We start from the raw sequence: 24,007 nt of genomic DNA, 5'->3' as shown, positions 1-24,007 counted from the left end.
CAACCCGCTCAAGCATGGGCTCCCCCCTTTTCATGGGTCCACAGGTTCTGCTAGAAGCCCTCTCCAGTGTGGACTTCCCACGGAATCACAGCCTCCTTCAAACATCCCCCTGCTCTGGCTTGGGGTTCTCTACAGGCTGCAGGGGTGCAGCCTGCCTCACCATGGACTTCACTAGGGGCTGCTGGGAAGTCTCTGCCTCCTCCTCCACTGGCCTTGGTGTCTGCAGAATTGTTTGTTTCACATTGTCACTCCTCCCTCCACCTACAGTTGTGCAGGTTTTTTCCCCCCTCCTTCTTAAATATGTTCTCCCAGAGGTGCCGACATTGTCACTGAGGTCTTGGCCAGCAGCAGGTCCATCTTGGAGGGAGCTGACATTGGCCCTATTGGACATAAGGAAAGCTTCTAGTGGCTTTTCACAAAAGCCACCCCCTGTGGCCCCCCCTCCCTTGATTACCCAAACCTTGCCACACAAACCCAATGCACACATGAGGCACTTCAGCTCAAGCCTCCATTTACATCAGAGTTCTTTTCTGGATGCTGACATCTGAGAGCACTTTAAGTGTTTTTTTGTCCATTAGGAAGCCCTTGTCAGTCCAAGTTCAGCAAATGGAAGGAGGCTACAGGCACATTATTTTATGGCTTGCAATTATTTCTTCAGCTGAGTTTTCAGTGTGGCACCTTGATAAAGACAGCATCTTTGTATCACACAGGAAAATTACCTGATTACCTCCTAAGATTAAAAAGACCCCATTTCCCAGACAGACAAAAGATTTCTGGAGACAGGGCTGTGGTCTCACTCCAATTTACTGAATACTTACCTGGACCACAATCTCAAACTGCTTCTGCAAAAAAACTTCAGAAATCTAGGGAAATGCTTGTGCCTCTCTTGCTATAATCCTGTTCCACACAAAGAGCTGGGCAGTTTCCCTGCCACAGCTCTGCTGCCTAACTCCTACAGGACTGCTGCTTTAGAAGTGATTCTATAATCTTCAAATATCGGCTTGTGGCTTCGGCAATCTGATTTTCATTTTGCTTGATCCCCCCACCTCACATCCCTTTGCAAACAGTTTAATGGGGAAAACCTGCCCATCTTTTTCCTAAACTTTTTAGCATCCCTGAGAAGTTTATTAAATTTCCATCATCTGCTGCTGGGCTGAGAGAAGTGGAAATGTGGCAGCCAGCTCCTCCAAAGCCCAAGAGCACCCTGGCCCCACATCTGGCCCGCTGACGCAAGGAAATCTAATGCTCCAGCAAAGAGGTTGATGCTCCCAGGCAAAAAGCTCTTCCTCTTGAAAACCCACCTCTGATTTTTTTAAGCAAATTGCCTCTGAAAGTCTCCTGAACACGAGGAGCAGCTCTCTCTCCCTCTGCATCCTGCAGCTTCCCGTCTTCCCAGGTGAGGGATGGCAGCACTGCTCTAAAAGCACTCACTTTCAGAAAACAAGGGTCAGAAAATGGAAAATAGGATGGATACCCAAAGGAAGGGTAATTGTAGAAATAGTAAAAATACCTTTTGTGAAATAAGAAGCTTTGCAAGAAGGTTGGTTGGCATCTCTAGCACAGCATGTGCCACAATGGTGGTTATACTCTCACTTCCCATGCTGCCCAAACATGGGCACATACCACTCTTTCTCTTAATCAAAGGAAATGCTCATTGGATACTAACCTCAATATTCTCCCTGTTCCTATCCCTGCACCTGCCACTGCAGGCAGGTGGTTCCTATCTGTCCTTTTGAGCAAGCTGCTACGCTCTTAACAGAGAGAACCACCTCAATAGCCAAGGCCTTTGTAAACTCCCAACCTTTGTTTTTCACACTGCCCACGCTCATAAGTTCTGTTTCCTCCCCAAGAGATAACCCTTAGAAACTCACCATGAAACAGAGAGGAACCATCAACAATGAACAAAGGAATCCACACCTGTCTGTAGTATGGTTTATGTTACGCTTATAGCCATTGTCGCATAAAGCTTTTCTTTTCAGATGAAAAATGAAGCAGATGTTTTAAAGACACCTTTACCATCAAAACTTTCCATCCTGGTTTACATTTCCATAGGCATATCAGCTAACTGGCTGGTAAATATAACCACTGAACAGATACACTAAACAGTCTTTTACCCAAGCATCTACTTTTGTGTTATATGGGAGCTGCGATGGAAACTTTTACAAAGCAGCTAAACCACTGGCGTTTGAACAGGCTGGGGCTATCAGTTACAACACATCTGCAAATCCAAATCTGGAAGAACTCCTTCCTCTGACAAGAGAAAATAACCCCTCAGTCCAGCTTAAATGACACATCAGCTTCAAGCTTGGCATCCTATCAAATGGCAAACCATCTTTTAAATCCCTTGGGCAGGATCTTCTGAAACCAACCACCATTTCAAACAGCACCTGTTTTGCATGCAGCCAGGATTATGCTCCTTTACTATGGTCTACCTTAGCCATTCTACTCAGGCCTGAAGGTGATGTATTTTTTACTGCCCCAATGAGCTGCTTAAAATGTGCTTTGCTAGTAGCTCCATAGGCAACTATAATAATTAAGGCAGCAGAAAAAATTAGGAGAAAGGCATTATGGGGCAAGCAAGAGTGAATATCCCATACAAATATCCTACAAACCAGGAAAAAAACATTTACTTCTGGTAACTAAGTGAGCTGAAAGGCAGTTTTAACAGACTGAAAGCAAATGCTGGTGTTGGAACACATTCGTCATTTCTGTGCAAGGATTCTAGGTCTGGCCATGAGATGATGAGGTGGATGGCAGATGAAAGAGTCACGTTAAGAAAACAATGAGATGAGCTCCACAAAGCTACCTAATAGTAAATGTGAGGCAGAGTAGTTTTGTTGAAAGGTAATTATTTTGTGTTTACTATAAGGCAAAGCTGTGCATAGGAGCAATTATCCCAATAAATTGGTGAGCTGCAAGTTCACGCTCCTGCTAATCCCGTGGCAACCGATTCCTCTGGTCGCATTCCGGTGCGCGTCTCACTGCTGGAGCTGTTTTTATCATCAAATGAGATCATTCCCTGTCTCACCTCAGCACCGCTGCAACATCTTTTGAGTGCGTTTCACATGAAGGCTTCAAGGCCCCCCCTGATTTTAAAACTGCCTATGGTTAGATTTTCATTAATGTTAAACAAAACGCAGAGAGGCCTTCAGGATTCCAGCCCTAATGAAAGCATCCACGTTGGGATGAGTGAAAAGCAGCTGTGCCCATCTTCTGCAGGAAAAAAACCCTTCAACTGCAGCACTTTCTCTGCAGGCTTTACAGAAAGAGCTCTCACCCCTAGAAAGAACTTGAGTTCACCAATGACCCCAAATTCAGTCCCAACCTGCTCTTCCCTTTTTGTCCTTCTTGTCTCTTCAGTAAGCACCTTTCACCTTGACTTTACAGCACTGCCACAGAAATTCACCCCTTGTGGCACTGTTGCTCCATCCAACAGTGGCTGTGGACACTGCCCAAACAGTCTTGCCTCAAGTATCCCAACTGACTGGCCCGGTTTATATACTGAAGTCACTGGGAGGAAGAGAAGCATATCCATATGGAGTCAGTGAGAAATCCCCTGTGTGAAGAAGGATGAATTTCAGGGTCAGCCTTTCCTGTGCTGCGGGCTGGAATTCAAAGAACAATACTGAAAACCAGAAGTCCTGTAGTGATCAGCTTCTGAAGGAAAAAATATGTGCATATTAATCTACAGAATTCCTACTGCACAGACCACCCTTCAGAAAAAAAGCCTCTTATTTGAAAGAGAATAAAGAAAGGGGGGGGGGGGGGGGGGGGGGGGGGGGGAAGGAAGATAATTGAGCTAATGTGGATTTTAAAGCATTAACAAAAACTCTGATCCGGAAAGCGACACTTAAAAATTATTAATACAAACACTGTTAGTTTGAATAAAAGCTATCACGTGGAGTTCTGTGCCTTTGATAAGAGCAACAGCACTATTATTAAAGCCTGCTTCCAACCCCCCATCAAAAGTCACAAGTCACTGTTCATTAAAAATGCTCATTAACTCAGCTTTCCCTTGGCCAGGGGGGAGACTCCTTGTGCATATACAGTATGGAGAGCAACGCACCAATTAATCTTACACACATCTGCAGCAGGGGTGAGAGAGGGCTGCACGAGCAGTTTCATTTTCCATATAAATCAGAGCAAACTGGAACAGCTGAGCATTACCACTGCCAGCCAGTGCCTGCCAGCTACTTTATGTCCTAAATTCCTCTAAACGCACTACCCGGAGCTCTTCACTAAGCAGGATACAGCAATGCTTTCAGTGCAGGGATAAGCAGTTCTGAGAAACAGCATCAGGTACCATCAGGTTCAGGAACTGCCCACATACCATAATTCTGCCTCATAAACGTGCAAGGAGCAAATACCTGATCTGTCCACAGCTACCCTCCTATGAACCTCAACAATTTGCTTTCAGAACTAAGCTTTCCCGTTCACCGAAGACACTTCAGGTAACGCAAGGACCTTGGTACCTTCTCACCACAGCTGCCTACCTTTCGAACGAGCATGTGTCGGTCAGCAAAGCTTGAACTGGAAATGGGAAAGAGAAAGGAGGGGAATGCCCAGTTTCAAGTCATCTGTGGAAGTCCTTTAGTGAGTAAAGTTTTTTACTATTACTGAAAAAGCTGTTACAATTAGCAAGCCCATGAAGCCCATTGCTGCACAAGTGGCACGGGGAAGCACATGTGTGTACACAAACCAGCATCATTTGCTTCTGGCAGGAGCAGGGCTTCAAGCATGTCACCCTTAATTGCAAAATTATCTCACCTATTTTCAGTAGCATCACAAGGCCTTAACATCTTAACAACGTAGCCAATCCCTTCGACTGGGAATTACTTGGTTTTAGAGAGCAATGATCTATCAGCAAACTGAGGGTACAGGGATTTCCCAATGTACATTTCAAATACAAAAGGCAGGTCACAGCCCTAAAGAGCCAAGTCCAGAGACCTTACACAGAAATCTTGTTTGTTCAGCTGAAGGTTCAGGAATGCCCATGTGATAAAGAGGAGAGACAGAGCATGATTTAAAAAAAAAATGATCCAGCCAGTAAGTTACATTCCCAAGCATAAGTGGCTCTTAAATACCAGTACAACTACCAAAAAAGGGACTGAAGTTATCAAAAAAGAATTATCAGAGGACTCTGCAGATGTATTTTCAGAGGCACCAAAGAAACACCAGGAAGAAGACAGAAACTTTGAATTTTAGTAATTTGGTCTAGATCACTAAATGTTTGCAGTATATGCCCCAGGTATGTGGAACAACAGAGCCGCTGACCTCAAAAGGTTTACTTCAGCCTGATCTGACTTTTATGGGTGTCTACAAGTAATTAAACAAATGGAAGTGAAAGAGAGTCAGGAAAAAGTGTTAAGAAGCAAGTCAGCTGGCACACTTTTAGCACATGTTTTCAGCAAAGAGGCACGAATCTGACAGAAACCTCACTTGCATTTCATCTTGCTGTGGTTAAAATTAACCTTTATAAAGCCAGGAAGCGGGGGGAGAGAATTTGCTGTGTGCACACAAAGCTCCACAGCGATTTCTCAGAGCCATTATTGATGGATGATGCCTTGAAGGCACAACAAAAGAAAGAGTCTAACATTAAATAGTTTTTCCACCTTATCCTAAATGTTTGTGTCACAGCTGTACCAGAGCCAGATTTAACAGTTAACCACATCCTGCAGACAAAACGTCACTCACATTTCTGAAGTCCAGTGTTCATCTGCGTGTAAGAAAGAAGCTGAAAGGAGAGGTCACCTGGTCCTGGCAGACAGGCCAGCATGGCAGACAGGCACTAACACAACATGGGGCATTCACTCCTCTGCACACTGCAACAACAGAGAGACAATTCAAAGTTATAATACAAGGAGGAACAGAGAAAAGAAAGTGGCAGAGCGCCAGCCCTGGGAGAAGGCCTGACCAAGCACAGATGCACAACCGCTGCTCTGGCCCTCGCTGCACCTTGGAGCAGCAACGGAAATACTTCAAGAAGTGGGTCAGCAGCAGGGTTAAAACTAACCCAGCTGCCTCGCTCTCCTCTGCTGCTTGACACGCAGAGGATAACCCATAACTCTGTCCTCAGATTTCAGAAGGTGGTGGCTGTGACTGGAAAAGAAACCACCAGCGTTCATTTTACTATATATTGAAATGTGCTGGCTATCTACCAGGTATGGCCAGAGCATGGCCTCTGGAGAAATCCTGTCAACTGCTCTCTTACGTTTAATAAAAAGGCATGGCATGCAGAAATGGAAGGCAAAGCATGCAGCACTCTGCCTCGTGGCAAGATTAAGCTGCATGCTACAGCTTGTAATTTCTGTGGTCCATTAGGCTGAAAGATGAATGGCTACAACTTCCCCCATGTCAGAGGAGACTCACTAACCTGCATGGCTCTGGGTTAGACAAACAGCAAGATGTGTCTCCTGCACAAAGGAGATGCAGAGGTGCCACCAGCCTCTACTGTGGGGTTCAGCATTTAGGACATCAAACTGTGAAATGAATGTAGGGAGCACTGAAGCTCTTTACATCCAAACACTGTACAGCTACCCTCAAATCCCATCACGGTGTGTGAAGGGGGGTTCCCAGCACCAAAGTTAACGCAGGCTCCAAGTCTCCCCATCATTACTAGCATGACAGAGAGAAATGTGAGATGGAACAAGGTCTCTAGAGGGCTCCTAATGCAAGCCCCTGCTCAAATCCCCTCTGCCACAGCTACTGGGGCAAGCCACAGCCAGCCATGAGCACTTCAGAAGGTTCTAGGAAACAAAGTGTCTGAGCCAAGCTGGAAAAAGCAGCGGACTTTTTCTCCTTGCCCAGATCTCTACAGGATCAGTGCTGCTACACATGGAGTGCTTTTGCCAAAACACCTGAGCAGCAGCTACAAAGGCCTTGGGGCTTGTGTGTGACCCCCAAAAGATGGGAAGAGTTGAAGGCTTCAAATGTTATAGACTGATCTAACTTCAGTCATTGTTTCACAATCCCCAATAAAAACAGAGATCAGAGGAGGCGAAGCAGAAAGCTTGAGACCGACATGAGAAGCCACGGTTGCAGAAACCCTGCTGAGGCCACTTCTGAAAGAGTCACACTGCTGAGGACTGCACAGGAGATGTGAATGAAACCTTTGGATGACACCCGACACGGCAGCGCTGTGTCCTGGATAGCAGCACCACTGCCTTCATGCTCCAGAAAGCTCTGAAAGCCGATTTCTCTGCAGGGACGTTTTAAAGACATTAATTTGAAACCTAACCTCAGACCATCGTCACAAGTCAGATTGCCCAAGGAATAGCTGCACCACTACAGTGAACAAGCATGGACTTAAAGATTTCCACAGCACAGCAATCACTGGGCAGAATTAGCTCCATGTCTGCCTGCATCTCTGTGGTTCAGCACACAAAGGCTGATGAAACCAATGGCCAAGAATATTCAGACAAATATTAATTTGCAAAAACTTCTTCATCTTCACTCTGTGAGTGCCCTCAAAGGCTGAGTGTTGCTGAGTGAGCTCATTAAGTGCCACTGTGACTAACAATTAAAAATAGTTGTGGGAACTGAATGTCAGCTTGACAACTCCATGCTATTGCCCATTCATCCTACTCACTCGGAGCAGCAGTGACACAGTGCCAGGAGAAACACTCATACAATCCACCACGCTAGAGGGTCTACAATGCAGCTACCAAAAGAGGTTGACATCATTCTCCATTTCAGCCCTAGGAGACAGTAATGATCTGCACTACCAGAAGTTCAAGAGAGGTATTTGCAAAACCTTGTAAAATAAATCCAAACTCTGATTTTTTTCCTCGCCCTCTGTAGGAGGTGGAGTTCTTGGGAGTCTTTCAGAAAGGAGTTCAGAAATGATGACACATCCAGAACTTAAAGGAATTGTTTTAGGAACTGAAAAGTTGCTTGACCTTTAAAGAGGATTTTCATTTGTGAATATAAGCATGCAATGTTCAGTGAAACTCTGCAAACAGCCTGTGGGCAGCAGTTTCTTGCCCAAATTATGCCCAGCAAGACCAAAAAGACAAAACAAGAATCCAGTTCCTTTTAATCAGAGGACAAAACCACTGTGAGTTGCCAGAGCTTTACCTGAGTAAGCAACATAAACACTCTCAGTCAGCAAGAAAAAAACCAGTAATTGTATTTTCCTTTTCCCCCTCATTTCATCAACTTCAGAAGACTGGCAAAAACAAGCCCTATTTCTCAGTGAAAAGCAGACAAACAAAATTAAGAGCCTTCACTACAGTCAGAAAAATCATCAGATCACACACCATTCCCACCTTCACCTACTTTTTACTCCAGTAACGTCTGATGGCAGCCCAAGATTACTTCCCACCTCTGTGTGCCCAAAGGAGCTCAGTGACCAAAACATTACTTAAGTGATGGCAAATTTGTGTGCAGCCCCAAAAGAGTGAAAAAGGGCTCAGCACTGAGCTCAGCATGCTCTGACTGAACCAGAAGCATGTCTGACAGCAAGACACACAGAGGGTTTGCTCACCTGACTCGTCATTAACGCTCATTACAGCCTGAACGCTTCGACTCCTGGAGTAAGCCTCTTGCTGAAGTGCCACAGAGAGGCTCAGCAATAAACAGGATAATGGCACATTAGGAGAGAGAACAAGTGATTAAGCGCGGTCACAGCATTCAACTCGGAATAGCCAGGCTCCTGCCACAGACAGCAGCATTTCTCTGAAGGTCAAAACAGGTATTTACAGAAGCTTTAGCTCCAATACAGAGAGAGATGTTTTAGAGAGGGCTAGAGAGGCAAGATCTTCCCGCAGGCAGATAATCATTTTAGGCAATGCCAAAGGTTCATAAAAGACTGGGTGGCAATAATCATTTTAAAGGAAATCGTGGACACAGAAAACCCATTTTAAGTAGAAGCATAAAATAATTCTTTTAGCTTGATTTGCAATAACCAAATTGATGCCATCTAGGTCACTACTGAGCATTAAAAAAGGAAATTCAGACTTCTATAGAACTGCTGACCATAACTCCACTGCTGGACTACATCTCATAATTAAAATCCTGCTCCACTTTTTCTTCTCTATGAAGTTAATAGTTTCCTGAAATTGAGACCCCAGCATTTGCAAACAAACCCATTTGAAATATATTTGCAAATAAGCCTGTTCATTTCTTCTGGTAGAAATTAATTAACATTTATTCCCTCTGAGACACTCAGCATCTGACTGCTGCTTTCTGACCTGACTCTTCTTTGGCATAAGCCAACACAAACACCACCAACTCAGCTAAAATGAACTGAAATCCCCCCATGGACTGCATCTGGGACTGGGGTGGGCATTAATGGCTGACTCAAGCTGATGTCACGCCGGGGCTCAGATCTGCAGCAGAGGGGTCCTGACACAAAGGCAGCTGGGCACATCATCCCCTCCTGTGCTCTGCTTTACTGCTTCTAATTAGTCCAGAGCAAGAGATAAACTGAACTTGGCACATCAAGACTCCTCACCAGCAGACTTGGCTCCACAGCAGCAACTTGTGTGGGCACCAGCACCTGCAAAGCTCCCCATGGGACTGCTGGCCCAGCCCCTTTGAGGATGGGTAGCATGTTACTGAGGGAACTGGAACAGACACAGGGAATGAGAAACAGAGGGATTTTTTTTTCCACTGTAACAGGCGCTGGAACACTGAGTAACACATCTAAACCAGTCAGCTGCAAACTGGAGAGCAAACTGACCAGTAGGCTTTGACACCAGGGCAGCTGTAAAAGCCTTGAAGATTTTAAATTGTATTCTAAACTGATCCTGTACACTGCCAAACACAGCACAGAGAGCTTTGTCTTGAGAATACATATAAAAGATAAAGTACATTCCTAAAGGAAAACAAACTTTAGACTGGAATAAATAAATAAATACCTCCCTTTGAACTAATTTTAATCTAATCTGGCTGCAGGATATAATCTTAACAGCACAGGTACTGCAGGATGCTCTAGGAAACAGTCAGCAGGTTTAGACACATGAACAGATTTATCTTTTTTTTCCCCTCCTACAATTTATTAATAATTAAATGAAAGCATGTTAAGCTTAAGAAGGATTTGCAGTGCTTGGGATCTGGGGGTAACTGTCACATCCCCCATAATGAATGTTATGTTCAGCCTTACCTGCACATCAGGGTGGTTTTTAGTCCAGGCAGCAGTGCCCCCCTGCACTGACTTTCAGATTAAGTCCTGCCACCACCCAGGCTCACTGGTGGTAGGTAGGACAGAAGAACTCACCTTCACTCATTACCCTGGGAACACCTTCCCTGTAGAGCTAAGAATGACTTCCAGTAAAACTTACCATGATATTGCCTTTGCAGACCAAAAAGATATATACTTCCTGGCTGATATTCAAGGTTTGACTCTGCCAGACTCAGTGCTCCTCAGGCCAAGGGGTATTTTTTATGAGCTAGAGTAAAACCTGGGTGTGAAGCAACTCAGTACTACTAGGAAATTTCTAATACTCTAACAGAGCTTTATCATTATATAAACAGACCACATATGCAGAGTTATTGCCAAGCTTTTAAATACACCAGTCTCTGAAGCTCCCAAGAGGCTTTACACAGTAAGCACACAAAGGAAACACTCCCCACAAACCATGCCTGGCCACTGAAATATGGGAAACTGAGCTGGTTCAGACAAAAGCAAGCTGGTGAAGTCTAAAGTTAGGTCCTGAAAGTAAACATGCATGTTTGAAATTCCATGAAATTCCACGATTAACTGCAGGCTTGTTCACAAAGCCTGGGGCCAAGAGGAAGCAGGAGCATCCACCCACACACAAAAGAAAAGCTCCAAACTATTCCAAGTTTCCAGCACCCTGGGGTCCCGTGAGCCGTGCGCGGGTTGTTAAGCGCTTGTGGCTGGCTGCTACGCCTCGCTTCTCCTCCTTATTCGCCAGGGAGCCCCCGCGAAGTTCCAGAACCACTGATGGGATTTATGGCAACCCCCAAGCGCACGCTGCACATTCCAAGTTCAGCATATATAAATGCTGCAAACAAAAACAAAAACTAACTCGGGTTGTGAAGTTTCTCTGGTACAAATGTCTGTAAGAGCTTGCCAGGAAACATAATTGAATCCGGGCCAATTTTCATGCTCCAAGGGAAACTCAGTGTCTCATTTACCCCCTGGCAGGCTGCTCGAGACCAAATGAGGCTCATTCTTTTCCCCCCCTCTCTTAAAGTAAACGAAAATCTAGGGGTTTCAGAAATTTGTTCGTGTCAACTGCAGAGGCTGAACCCCTGCCACCAACCTCCATGGTCAATATGACTCTTTGCAGGCAGCCGTGCCTTGCTTGACAGCGTCTAGACTGATCCTGCAGGCTTCCTGCCTTTTTTTTTTCCCTCCAGCCCTAAAACTTCCCTTTATTCTTTGGCACTTACCAGAATGGCCCTTTCCCAGGGCTGCTGAAGAGCCAGAGATAAATCTTACTGTTTCCTGGAACAAAATTTCCAGAGCAGCAGTTTATTCATCACCGGCCGGTAGCGCATCCTCTTAATGTAGTATAAATGGAAAACTGCAAAATAACGCACGGAGGGGGGGTGTCTCTGAAATGGCAATAAATCACACCAGCACAGAGTGGACTTGGGGATAAATAAATAGGAAGAGTGAACAATAGGAAGTCGCCTTTTGTAACAAGCAGAGTGCAGAGTCAGCATCTGCCAGCACAGGACCTTTTGGCTTTCCACGTTCAGGTGGACCTTTTGTAAAGCCCCGCAACAGTTTCGATCAAAATCAATTTTTGCTTCTTGCAGTTTAATTAACTATGATTTTGCTTGTAAACCATTTCACCTTTTATGGTGACCTCCATTTAGAATGTTACTGAGGCAACCAAATTAAATAGTTGGAAGGGAAAGGCAGAGAGAATTTAAATGTACGTGGGGTGCTTTGGGAGAGAAGAGGCACCTGCTGCAGCACAGCTCTGCTCCTCTCCCAGAGCTAGGATGGCAACACTCAACAAGGAACAAAATGAAGAAGCTTTGGGGTAGCAGGACTTAAACTGTTCATATCACACTCCTCGTGCCCAAGGGCCACCACTAAAGGCTTCTAGGTGAGCAATTTTGAAGAGGATGTAGTGCAGTAAGAAATGCCAAGGTGGCAGCTCTGGGTACTGCCACGTGTGACAGCAGCTCCATCCAATTTGCTCTTCAGATAAAGCAGCAGTAAGCTCAAGGTTATGATCTTTGAGTTTAAAAAGCCTTTTTTTAGGTCAGCCCCAAGAGATTGTTTTAAAACACAGTACTATGCATCTGCTGAAGAGCAGAACAGTTGGCTTTAATTGTAAGATGGATTTTTACATAGCTTCTGACCTTTCATCTAATTGAGGCCTAAAGAAGAAAAAAGAAAGAGGAAAAGCTATACGTCACTTCAGTTATTAAAATCCATCAAGCTCAGGCTTTAGCCTTGGGATAACCACAGCCAAAAAATTGACTTGCAAGTAATTATCACTGCTATCTGCAATAAAAGTTAATTGGACATAATTGAACTAAAGCCCTAATCTGAATGAAGCTGTTGCTGGCAAGAAGCCTGCTCCTGCCTGCACTCTGCAAATGAAACTGCTTGCAGTAAAATGGACAAACAAGAGGCCAGTCACACAGTCCAGATTCTGCAAGCAGCTCCTCAGCAGGCCAAGATAAAGCCATTAAGAGGAACCTGTCCTCACCAAACACACCCTTCAACACTACCCAAACACAGCCAAGGTGTAGACCTTCAAAAACAAGTTTCAGTTTTACTGACCTCTCAATGACATGGACTGAAACATAAGATTCGTGTCACAAGACGCTGGTTTCATCAGCCCCCGAACACTGCAAACACCAGTACAAATAAGGTACTTTTTGAGCAGGTTGAGACACCAACTCAAAAGGTTTTCAGTGCTGACAATTCACCACCTTCAAGCAGTTCAATAGCTGTTCCTGTTGTAGGACCAGCTTCTTTCATCTCCGCAGCAGAGCAGACAATTAGCTGCTTTTTGTGCTCAGCCCATGCAGGTGGCTGGGGGAAGGGAGTGTTAAACTAAATTCCTGCTGATACATCCATTTATATTTTGCATTTTTGTTAACTAACAGACCAGAAAGCGTCCATCATCCCCAAACTACTTTAGAACTTCCTTCCAATTTTAATTATTAACACTCTGCCCTTCACCAAAGCATATCAAAGCACTTAACAAACATCACTGAAGCCACATAACCACTCTTGAAACGGGCAAAAATTGCAGATGACTCCTTTTATAGTGGCTTCAGGCTTTTTGACCAGATTTATGTTAGGAGACTGGTCTCCTGATTATGGGCTAGCCTATGACAGAAGAGGCTGAAGGAAGTATCTGGCTCACCACAGGTTCCTGACGTAATTTTGGATGAAGCATTTAATTGCCCGATGCCATGGTCGCTCCTTCTTAAAAGGACAGCAGTGGGTGACAGGTTCCTACCACCGAAGATAAATGAAACTGCAGAGCATTCAATACCACCTTGACGTCTCATGTCTGGCTTACAAGGTCATGGTCCAAGCAGTCTCCCTGGGAGAACTGGAAGCAGACCATTCTTCCCTCAGTGCCATTTGCTCACCACTGCTCCTCCACATTTTCACGGCTCGGAACAGAACTCTGTAGCTCAAGAAAGCTTGCAACGGAGAACCAGTGACATCAATTCCATTTCATGACCCAAATCAGTGGCTTATTTTACTTTGCTCAAAGCCCTCACCTCTTTTTAAGCCTATTTTTAGATTTAACTCTGTATTCTGCAGCATGGCAGGAGCTGACAGACAGCACAGGCATAAGTAGGTCTTGCCAGGTGTTGTGGACCACTTCTGAGGCAAAGAGAAGATGGAGAAAAGACAAGTCAGGACAATTATAGGGCCTGGCCAAAGCTTCAAAGGAGCATTTCTGGCTGTGCTTGAAACACATATACTAGTGGTCAGTTATGAGACAGATGAGATGCTACTTTTACCATGGGAACGTACACAAGAAGTAGGAAAATGGACCTGCCTGAAGTCAGAAGCGATTTGAATAACTTTGTATCTGCCTCCTCTGAATTTTCACTACACTAAAGCACCCTGACCTTTAATTAATTTTCTTTCTCCTTTTATATGGTAACTTCCAACTCCAAATTTTTAATGCTCTACTGGGATGAAGAAACAGTCTGGGATGTATTTTAGTTATGTTTCACAGTGCCTAAACCTGGACAGTCATTTCAGAGAGGGAGAAAAGGCAGATGTAGCAATTAAGAGCAGAGGCCAGGTAAAAACAGCATTGTCAGCAAAATCCTAACTTTCTCAGGATGTGAGGCTTAAATCTCTATTTTCAAAATGCAAAACAGACTCTACTACCCATCACTGCAACAGTCACAGAAGATGCTGTTTTCTTCAACAAGACACCAAGAGGTGCAAACAAACATTCCTTCCTCCAAAGAATCCACTATCCTCAGGGCAAACTTAAACCCACTTTCTTCCTACACGCCTGAGCAGCGTTTATAAAATCACAGCAGCTACTATAAAACAGAGAACAGACTTACAGAGATGAGTGTGCATGTTCTCATGTGAACATGATGGTATTAAGGTTAGCTGAGATGACTTCCATCCAAAGCAAACCCAGATCAGCCCAGCGACTAACAAACTACAGGATGCTGCTAACACATACCCCGACTGAGGCACCATGCATTCCCACTAACTGACGTTCTCCATCCTCATACGCAACTTCCTTCTGCCTTCAAGTGATAAGAAACCAAAATACACATTGACCCCTTTCCCACAGCAGAGTCTGCAGTTATAACCTCACCATCAGCAGCAGAAACATGCACTATGTCAGTGCTATGTGCAGCTTTCCTACACATTTGATGTCTGGGAGAAGCATGAGGTGGCAGATCTGGGGTTTACCTCACCACAAAGGGCATGTAAGAGCTGTGAGCTTCCTCATGCAACTCTTAGCCAGAATTCCTCCTTCTTGACTTTCTTGCCTTCCTGCATCTGAAAAGGAAGCTTAAGTATAGCAAGCAGCTGCCCAGGGAAAGGAAACATGAAACAGTTCCCTCTCCAGTGGCTGCTTTGTACAGATCACCATTATCTTCTCTCATTCCACACTTACTCTATAAAAGCCCAGAATTAAAGTCTTAATCATGACTTACAGAAATCCTTGTGGCTGCACATGACAGAGGGATGACAGTTCTTCCTTCTAAAACATCGTTAGAAGTTACAGATTATGACAGTTCCCCGAGTAGAAAAAGTAGCTGTCTTCCCCTGTTTATTACAAGCTGATTATTTCAAAACACTTTTTTTTTTCTCCTTCTTTTTTTTCCAGAGCTAACTTTGAACAAATTTTACCTCTGTGCAACACAGGAACAACAAACCAGACATTTGCTAGATATTGAAAAAATACGCTTCCAGTCCGATTTAAAAATAGATTCACTTGAAAAAGAGAAATATTTGCAAATAAGATGAGGCAGAATGAATTAGACTTCATACAAAACAAAACAAAAAAAAAAGAACTTGCATGTTAAGCAGAACAACAGAAAAAAAAAGTGACTCACTTGTGGAGCAGGTGTGCGGGTGGTGCGGGCAGGCTCACGGTGGGGGTTGAGTTTGCACTGGTTATGCATTGTGCACCACTGCGATCCGTACAATCACGCTGAGAGTTCTTGGGTTTAGTGTTTAGTTCTCTGGATACTGAATTAAGGTCTCATATGTGGTGGAATTTCAACAGCCCATTTACAAAGCAAGTGGAGAAACCAACAGCAGATTTTTATTTCAGACACAGAACTGGAGATCTCTAATTGTGCACAGCCATGGTGCTTCCTGTTGGGCCACAAACACCATCAGCTCTTGGACACACATTTTACCACTTGTAAGTGCAAGATAAGACCTTCTTCTACAGCTGGAGATATTGTGCAGCCTACTGTAAAGATGAAAAGCATTCAAAGAACCTCAAACAGAAGCTGCAACACAAGTAGAAAACACTCACCAGCAGAAAGCACAAGCCATCAGGTGAATACCAAAGAGCTGGACCAGACATTTGGGGATAGTGTTTTCCTGTCAACCTTTAGAACAACACGCTGGTGCCCTGCTGGCTTGTTCTGACACAGACCTAGTGTCCTTATCAGCTTTCCAAGAAACTCAAAGACCACCTCCTAACAACTCAGGACAAGGGAGGACAAAAGATACATTAATTGTGAACTACTACAAAAAGGTCTCTGCTATTCCTGGTGCTTTCTGAGAAGCACGAAAATCAGCCAGTTGCATGGCTGGCAGCTCAGAACAGCCACAAGGAAAGCAGTGTGTTTTCAAAACCTCTACATACCACAAGCACCAGAGGCCTGATAAAACATTTCAGCACGTTCTCACATGATCCCTTCAGAAGCCACCAACATACCACTTTTATCCAAAGTTTACATTTACAAAACATTTTTCCCCCCCTCCACAGTAAGTTTCACTGGATGCAGGTGAGCAGATTGTTTTGTTTGCTTTTTTGCATCCTCTGCATTTGCCTTCTTCTTTTAAAAAACCCAACACACACTCAGAGCAATAGATAAATTGCATGGATAGGACACAGAGGCAGCTGTGGCTGTACTACAGTCAGTGAGACATCCCTCTGCATGGCAAACACAACCTGTCTGTGTGGGCAAGAAGAGAACAAATACTGCTACCACAGCCTGTACCTCAACAGCAAACACAGAATGAACCCTCCTGTACTAACACTGAGCTCAAACTAACCTGGGCTGGAACACCTCTGACCTTCATGGGGCATCTTACACTCAAAGGCAGCACACCCCTCGAGCACTGTGTGCGAGGCTGCTCAAGTGCATACTCCAGACAGTTACTCAGGCAATCCCCAAAGTATCACTTGATTTTCATTCCCAGCCAATTTGTCTTTCCAACCACGGAACTGCTACAGTCAACAAATTCAAAAGGTGAATTTTTCTACCTTCAATTAACTCCATTAGCACTGTTTATAACTACGTGATTGATAAATGCTCTACAGAAGCTCTAATTGATGCATTTTTTTTCCTTGGAACCCATAAGGAACCCCTTGGAGCTCAGACACTTAATGAAAAGCAATTTATCAGCTTGCTTTGAATAGCTGAATCTGACGCCTTAGTGCAGAGAGAAACACACTTTGCTTTAAGCACTACTGCTCAGAAAAAGTAAGGCACACCATGACATTGCGAATGCCATGAGACGCAGTTTGGATTTTGATCCGGGTGACAGTGACCAGAGCGCTCCTCTGGCTCACAAACCTCGTACCATTTAGTACAGCTTTGCTGGCATCCTCTCCCCCAGGAGATTTGCAGATGTGCTTTTCCAGGACAGAGGTCAGGAGTGCTGGATAAAGTTCCAAGTTCTCCTACACTTATGGGGCTGGCAGCCTTCTGACTGCTCCTTGTGCCAAGCGGTACTGGGGGGGATGTTCACTGGGAAGCAGCAGCTCAGTGTTTCAGCCTGGACATGTGTTCAGCTGCTCACAAAGCGGACAAAAATAAAGTGCTTACGGAGTGCTGGAATGCTAATTTCTCAAATTGAGTGTTGCTTTGTATAGTTGACATATGCAAAAAAAAGGCATTTAGAGGGAAAGGCTTGACATCACAGAAAATGTTATGTTGGTATTAACTGGGGGGATTAACCAACCTTCAAAGCCTAAAACCTAAACTCCCATTTCAGGGAGTATAGGCTGGAGATTTCCAGTATAGAAACTGGTCCCTGCTCCATGTGGCAGACTGAACCTAAGGATTACATATTTCCATTGCACACGTGAGTCTGCTTCCCATTCCTGCAGCGCCTTGCTCTCTTCCATTTGTCTTTTGATGCAGATAAAAGCCAATGCAGATTGCAACTGCTGATACAGAGAAAGGCACAAGACAGTGCGCCTTTGGACTAAGGGAAAAAAAGGACTCGGGTCCAGACTGCTCAAGCATGTCAAGAGATTGTCTTTGAAACTACAAAACTCGAAATGAAAGCACTGCATTTTTATTTGATTTGATCAAAGAGACTAGAAGGGAGGGGGAGAAACCACATCCTACAGATGCAGGCTAAAATTTAACTACTTCACACATAATGTGGGACCAGCTCATCCCATACAGACATAAATAAAGAGACAAAACAAAGAGGTAAAGTCGCTCTCGCTCTGAATACGCTGCTGCCACAGATCGCTGCTTCAGAATCTGCCAAAGCGCAACAGGAGCCCATTTCAAAGCCAGAAGGACAGAGGAAGCAGATACCCAGCACTCTCACCAGGGGCACACATTTTCAGTCTCCAGGGAAGAGCAGAGGAGCAAGCAGTCACAGAAAACAGACTCCAAAGTAATGGCTATTTAAATAAATCACCAATTACACCCTGTGTGACACTGCTCCACTGACCTGACTGGGATACAGCAAAACTGTGGCAATCTTCTGGAGCAGAGCTTTGTACTGCAAGCTGCAATGGGACAAAACTGCAATTCTGCTGGAGCGGGGCATCCACTTCAACGTAAGCTCAACATCAGGAGGATGAGGCTTTGCAGAGGTACAGATACAGGTAGCAGCAGCCTTGCAGATCCCAAAGAGGAGCAGAGAAGAAACAGATACCTATTGCTGCCATGCTATTTAAGATAAAGGATTTTAAATACCTGCTGGATAGGCTGTATGCTCCTGGAAATTTTGAGCAGCAGAAGGTGAACTATTTAGGTTGCCTCTGGGCTAAAATGATCTAGGTCTTTGCCTTTCACTAAAAATTAAGCAGAAGTCATTTTAACGAGTGAGGCAGACAACAGCCTTGCACAGGAGATCAAAAAGCTCTCCAGATGTTTATTTTAAATGACATTCAGAAGCCAGTACAAACCAGATTTTAAACACGGAATAATCCTTAGCATCATTTGCATGAGAAAAATGGAAAAAAGGTTCCATCCTGCTGCTCTGAAACTCTCCAGGAACGTGCAGGGTTAGATTTTTCTTCCTAGACTCTTCAGATAGGAATTTGGAACAGAACAGCTCCACGCTGCAATCTGATGGCTGTTAAGTGTGTTTCTCCCCTGCACTATATGCTTTGATGGATGCCTAACACACACACACACACACACACACAGAGGGGCACACCTTGTGATGGGAACCTTTGACCTTCCTCACCAAGACTATTCAAAATTCCAGACTGAAAAGTGTCTAAAAATGTCAGTCCTAAATCTTGAACCTTCTTCTCATCTTGCTGCTTCACTGAATGCCTCCTGATTGCGCCAAGGCAAAATATTCAGGCGTCAATCTAGGTAGCTTGGGTGTTACACTGACAATGTCTGGAGAGAGGAAGAGAAGACAGATTTCCAATAGCTCAGACACTGCTCTGTAAGTAAAGCTGCTACACATCAAGAGAGATAAATAAAGAGGGAAAGTAACACGCTAGAGAACTTTTACCAAGGTCACTTCAGGATGCTGAACACTACCCATCTGCAGGGGAAGATTTAGAAGCCCATTCCACTACAAATATCCATTCACTTGCTGGCAGCAACAGTCCTTGTTAAACCAAACCGGTTCCAACCATCGGAGAAGGACGTCAGGAAGATGATATTAGCTAACAAACAGAAAAGGAAAACCAACAGATCCAGTCCTGGATGGGTGTCCTCTGCAGCAAACCACAGCCCCACAGCCTGTGCAGAGCCCCTGCGTGCCTCAGAACAGGCAACACAGGTTATGCCAGTCAAAAGGATGGACAACTCTGCTCTACCCAGTGCTAACAGCTCCCGGCTTGCAGCATTCCGCATGGTGCAGATTCTGCACCATTTGGGCACAAGCAGAACCAGAATCCCACCAGAACAGGAGGTTTTATGGCTCCACTGACCTACACGTTGCATTTCCTCCTTGCTCCGAGATCAGGGCTGTGGACACATGGCAGATTCCTGCACAGACTGTGCCACGAAGAAAAGCGCCCTGCACCCAAAATATTTTATCAGTCAGTGCTGTGCCCTTAACAAGAGTGTTTCTTGCCTGTTTCAGTGATCTGAAAGACATGCTGGGCAAAATTTCAAGCTACGACAAAGTGATCTTATCAGTTCTGTGCTGTTCTCGCTACACAAGCCCCTGATTCAGCAGCATGTAATAAAATCTTCATTTGCATGAAAAGCACTCTCTGATCACAAAGTCTTCTGTTCAACAGTCCTCTTCCCATCTACAGTGTGGATGTGCGAGCGCCACAACCATTTTGCTGGTGACTAAGGTGGAATAATTTATTTATGCTTTATTTGGAGAGGCTTTCAACATTTTAATACACTCTTTCCCCAAAATTCTAACAGCATTTCTGAGCGACACAAAAGGTGCACACATCCAAAGCCCGCAAGCACTGCAAAGTCCACACACTACACTTTCACCTGCGCTTTTAATAACCATGTCACGTAAAGGACATTTCCTATCAGCACACAGTGACCATAATGTCTCCAGCATTCAACAAGTCCAGTTTTTTCCAGTTTGCATTTACAGTGTTCAGTGTCATGACACAGAGCACTCACAGAGGATCTGTTTCAAAAGGAAGGAAGGTGTAGCCATGCAAAGAACAATGCTCTGCCTGCAGTAAGATTAATCGCTGTCATGGGAAACCAATAAAAACAAGTATCTCGTTATCTTTCTTTACAAAGAGACTGTTAAAGCTTAACTATGTTAGGAAACTTTTCTCCTTTGGACTAAATCATGAGTCTAATGTATGTGGGCCACACACATACCAGCACATGCAATTAACTGGATCTCCTGATGCTGCAGGAGAAAGTCCACTGCTCCAGAGGCAGGTTGAAGCCTCCATACAACCAGCCTGCGCCTTCCCCTGATTAGGGATCTCTCACCAAGGCCAGGCCCAGCTCCCTGCTCCAGCTTAACAGAACTTCCCACTTTCAACTGTTTGCCAAAGTTAATCACATCCCACATGTACACCCCAAAACCACACCAGGCTCTGAGAAAGCTCAGTCAAAACAAAAATACCTTTCATCGCGTCAGCAGCGCAGTCCCCATTTAGAAACGTTTTCCTTCACACTAATCCAGTACCAAAATGTTATGATGTGTGCTGTGCTGATCAAGGAACAGTGCTAATGATGCTGCTGCCTCCTGTCTATCACCAAACATCTAATCTAGCGCGTGGCCACGCAGTGATGGCCCTGTGACAACAGGCACTTGAAATTGGGCAGCTCAGCAGCACTTGTACACTGAATTTTTGAACGAGCTATTCTAAGCTGCTTTGCTTGCAATTTCTGGCCTGTACAGTTTGAAAGCACACGGTTCTGGCCCTCACAAAGAGCAGACCTGTAAATGACATCTTGAGGATTAAGCTGATTGAGATGCAATTTGCCTAGCAACCATTCATTAAGCAGAGTTCAGAAACAGGCCAGCAATCTATTCCACCTCCTTATCTGAGCAGTAAACAGATAACAGTCTCTACTGTGTCCTCCATCCTCCGGTTCAGACACATTGTAAACAGATTTTTCAGAAGTTTAAACTCCTACAGTAAATCTCAGAGAACAATCCTGCCCTCCAAACACGAGGGATTCGGTTTCACCAAGCGCCTCACAAGCATGAAACAGCTCTAGAACGAGGGGAATGCAAATCAAATTGTGAAAGCATCTGCAGTTCCTGCGCCTCTAACATTTTCTCATCTCAAACCCATCCTAGCTGTTAAATAAATACAAAAAAGTAGCAGTTAATCACGCAAGCATTTGGCATTGCTATTCTGATCACTGGAAAAACACTCAATAAAAATCTTATTCCCTTCCTTCATCTTCTGGAAGGAATCGATCGGCACTTCCAAAGTCTTTGACAGAGATTCCCCCCTTCAGAGAAGAAAACAGAAGTCACGTCCTCCCTCCCATTAAGCATTTTTACCTCATAAAATAAGCAAGATAACGTAAATGTCATCAGCCAAAAATCAAACCAGCTATCTGGGCTGGAAGAATGTAGCTGAAAAGATTAAGCAAAATCACGCTTTTGCATAACTGTTTCTCCGCGAGAAACATCTGATAATATCCCATTCCGCTCCAAAATTAAACAACAAAGATTAGCAGGGACATGTTTAAGACTATATACCTGAATGATTTTCCTTTGGTGTACAGTTCTTCTGGGAAATCACTGTGACATACAGCATGCTATCGCAATTAAATATGCAAGAAAGAAGAATTAAACTGACTATGAATAATTAATACCCTATAATACTACTTCATAAGGAAAGTCTGGCTGAGTATTCCCGCAGATGAGCTATACCTAAACACCAGGCACATCAGAGATGGGAGCTTTACTTTTATGATGGAGTCTAAAGCATTGAGTAACTTTATGGCTGCTGCTCAATCCAGGAGAAGGTGCCAGCCATCCGTGCCTCCCTTTCTCCTGCGTGCTGCATGCTGAGCTCCAGAAAAGCTGGAAGAAAGGCAGTGTTGCAATAGCAGCTGCACTGCTCACCTACACCTCAGAGCCAAGAGGCTTCCTAAACTCTTCCCATTAAAAAGCGATTATCTGACGTCCCAATAGAGAGAATAAAGCAAATATGATGCAACAAATACTTACATGATAAGATCGAGCTAACGTGAGAAAAAACAGTTAAAAAGGTTTGCAAGAGCTAAGGAATGCAGCTTACTTTCCCAGAATCTATCTTAACAAGAAAGATACCATCAATTCACAGAGTAGACCTTCCTGTTTCACATTTTCTGCTTTGGAGACTGCAGAACACCAACTGCAGCAAAGTCACAGTTGGGTGGCTGGCTGCAAACTCTCCCACCTCCAGCACAACTTTCCATCTGTAAAGAGCAATCAAAAATATGTTTGGGTTTTCTTCACCAATAGAAAACCTTAAGTCACTTAATATTTGCTGAAGTCCTCATACAATTGGTATTCAGCTCTTGGCATTTTCCACCAGATGGTGGTGGTCAGGTCAGCCTCTTGCTAATTGACACACAGCACACTTGTTGCACACATTAGGCTGGAAATCCCCAGTTCCCCCCAGTTTATCCAAGCAGCACGGTGTACAAACAACACCCCACTGCAGAGCGCTGCTTTAGAGATAAACACTTGAAATCCAACCAACATCTGTGATCACCCAAGTGGAGCAGGGCACCACTGAAGGTATTTGCTGAAGGTGACAGCCCTACCAAGATGTGTCCAGCAGCTCAAAGCCCCATACTGCTCCAGCTACCAGCTCTGCCACAAGGGTCTTGGCTCCTGCAAGATCCACCACTCCTCCCCTCCAAAGCAAACACAAACCAGGGGTCTTTCTGCACACAAAGTCATGCTGGAAGTGTGCTAGCTCAATATTAATTTTCTATTAAAAATTAATAGGATTAAATGAAGCTTGCAAGCCAGCAGGCATCAAGACACTTATTTTGCTGACACACTCATTGCCTGGAGGAGCTGGAAGAGAAGGATGGGCTGAGTGTTTCTCCATGATGGTGGCTGCGAGGTCCCATGTGTCAGCCCGGACAGGGGAGCAGGAGGCTCTTCTCCACACCTCCAATGGGTCTCTGTGTTCCACCAGTGCCATGCCACTCTGCTGGTGAGTGGCTTGTCCTCCCAGTCAGAAACTGGTGGAGAAAGTGGAGCCAGCTTAAGACCGTTCTGGTGAAAACTCCAGCATCTTCTCACTGGAGATCCAGTCTTCTGGGCACTGGCTCTGACCCTCACCCATGTGCATGCATGCCCCTTCCTCACTGCCAGAATTAATCCCCTCACCAATAAGCACCCTGCAAATACCCTGAGTTTACATAAGCCAACTTTAACCTTCACTCCCTATTAATGTTAACAGAACAGAAAAAATTAACCATGTTGCAACAAAAAAACCACTGTATCTGCATTTCTAATTATACAACAAAACACACCACATGGCAATATTTCCAAGCACCTTGCTGGGAATAAAACAGCCAACAGACTATGGCTTCCATTTTGAGCAGTGGATAAAAGAGCAACCATCATTGAGGTCGTGAGCATTCAGGGATGAGGACATGAGAATTAAGGAAATGAAGTGAGGTACACAAACAATGATAACAGAAATGTTAATAATTAGAAAAACAGTCACCTTAAAAAATTCTAAATTTCAAAACCTCTCCTACTTTTTAGTGGCTT

General features: G+C 44.4%; 1 protein-coding gene across 2 annotated transcripts in view; it reads right to left on the bottom strand.

The window, feature by feature from the left end:
- FAM222B (family with sequence similarity 222 member B) overlaps positions 1-24,007 on the bottom strand; it is a 37,608-nt gene that overhangs the window by 3,812 nt on the left and 9,789 nt on the right. Inside the window, exon 2 of one of the 2 annotated variants that reach the window (XM_054166635.1) lies at positions 5,695-5,822. The exons of the other annotated variant lie outside the window; for it this stretch is intronic. Coding sequence (XP_054022610.1) covers positions 5,695-5,776 — 82 coding nt within the window. The 5' untranslated portion in view covers positions 5,777-5,822. The remainder of the gene's footprint in view (positions 1-5,694; positions 5,823-24,007) is intronic. 2 annotated transcript variants of the gene reach the window in all.

The sequence above is a fragment of the Dryobates pubescens genome, chromosome 13, assembly GCF_014839835.1.
Source record: "Dryobates pubescens isolate bDryPub1 chromosome 13, bDryPub1.pri, whole genome shotgun sequence".
Taxonomy (NCBI): Eukaryota; Metazoa; Chordata; class Aves; order Piciformes; family Picidae; genus Dryobates; species Dryobates pubescens.
The sequence above is the reverse complement of the archived record's forward strand: the minus strand, read 5'-3'. Positions and strand labels throughout refer to the sequence as shown.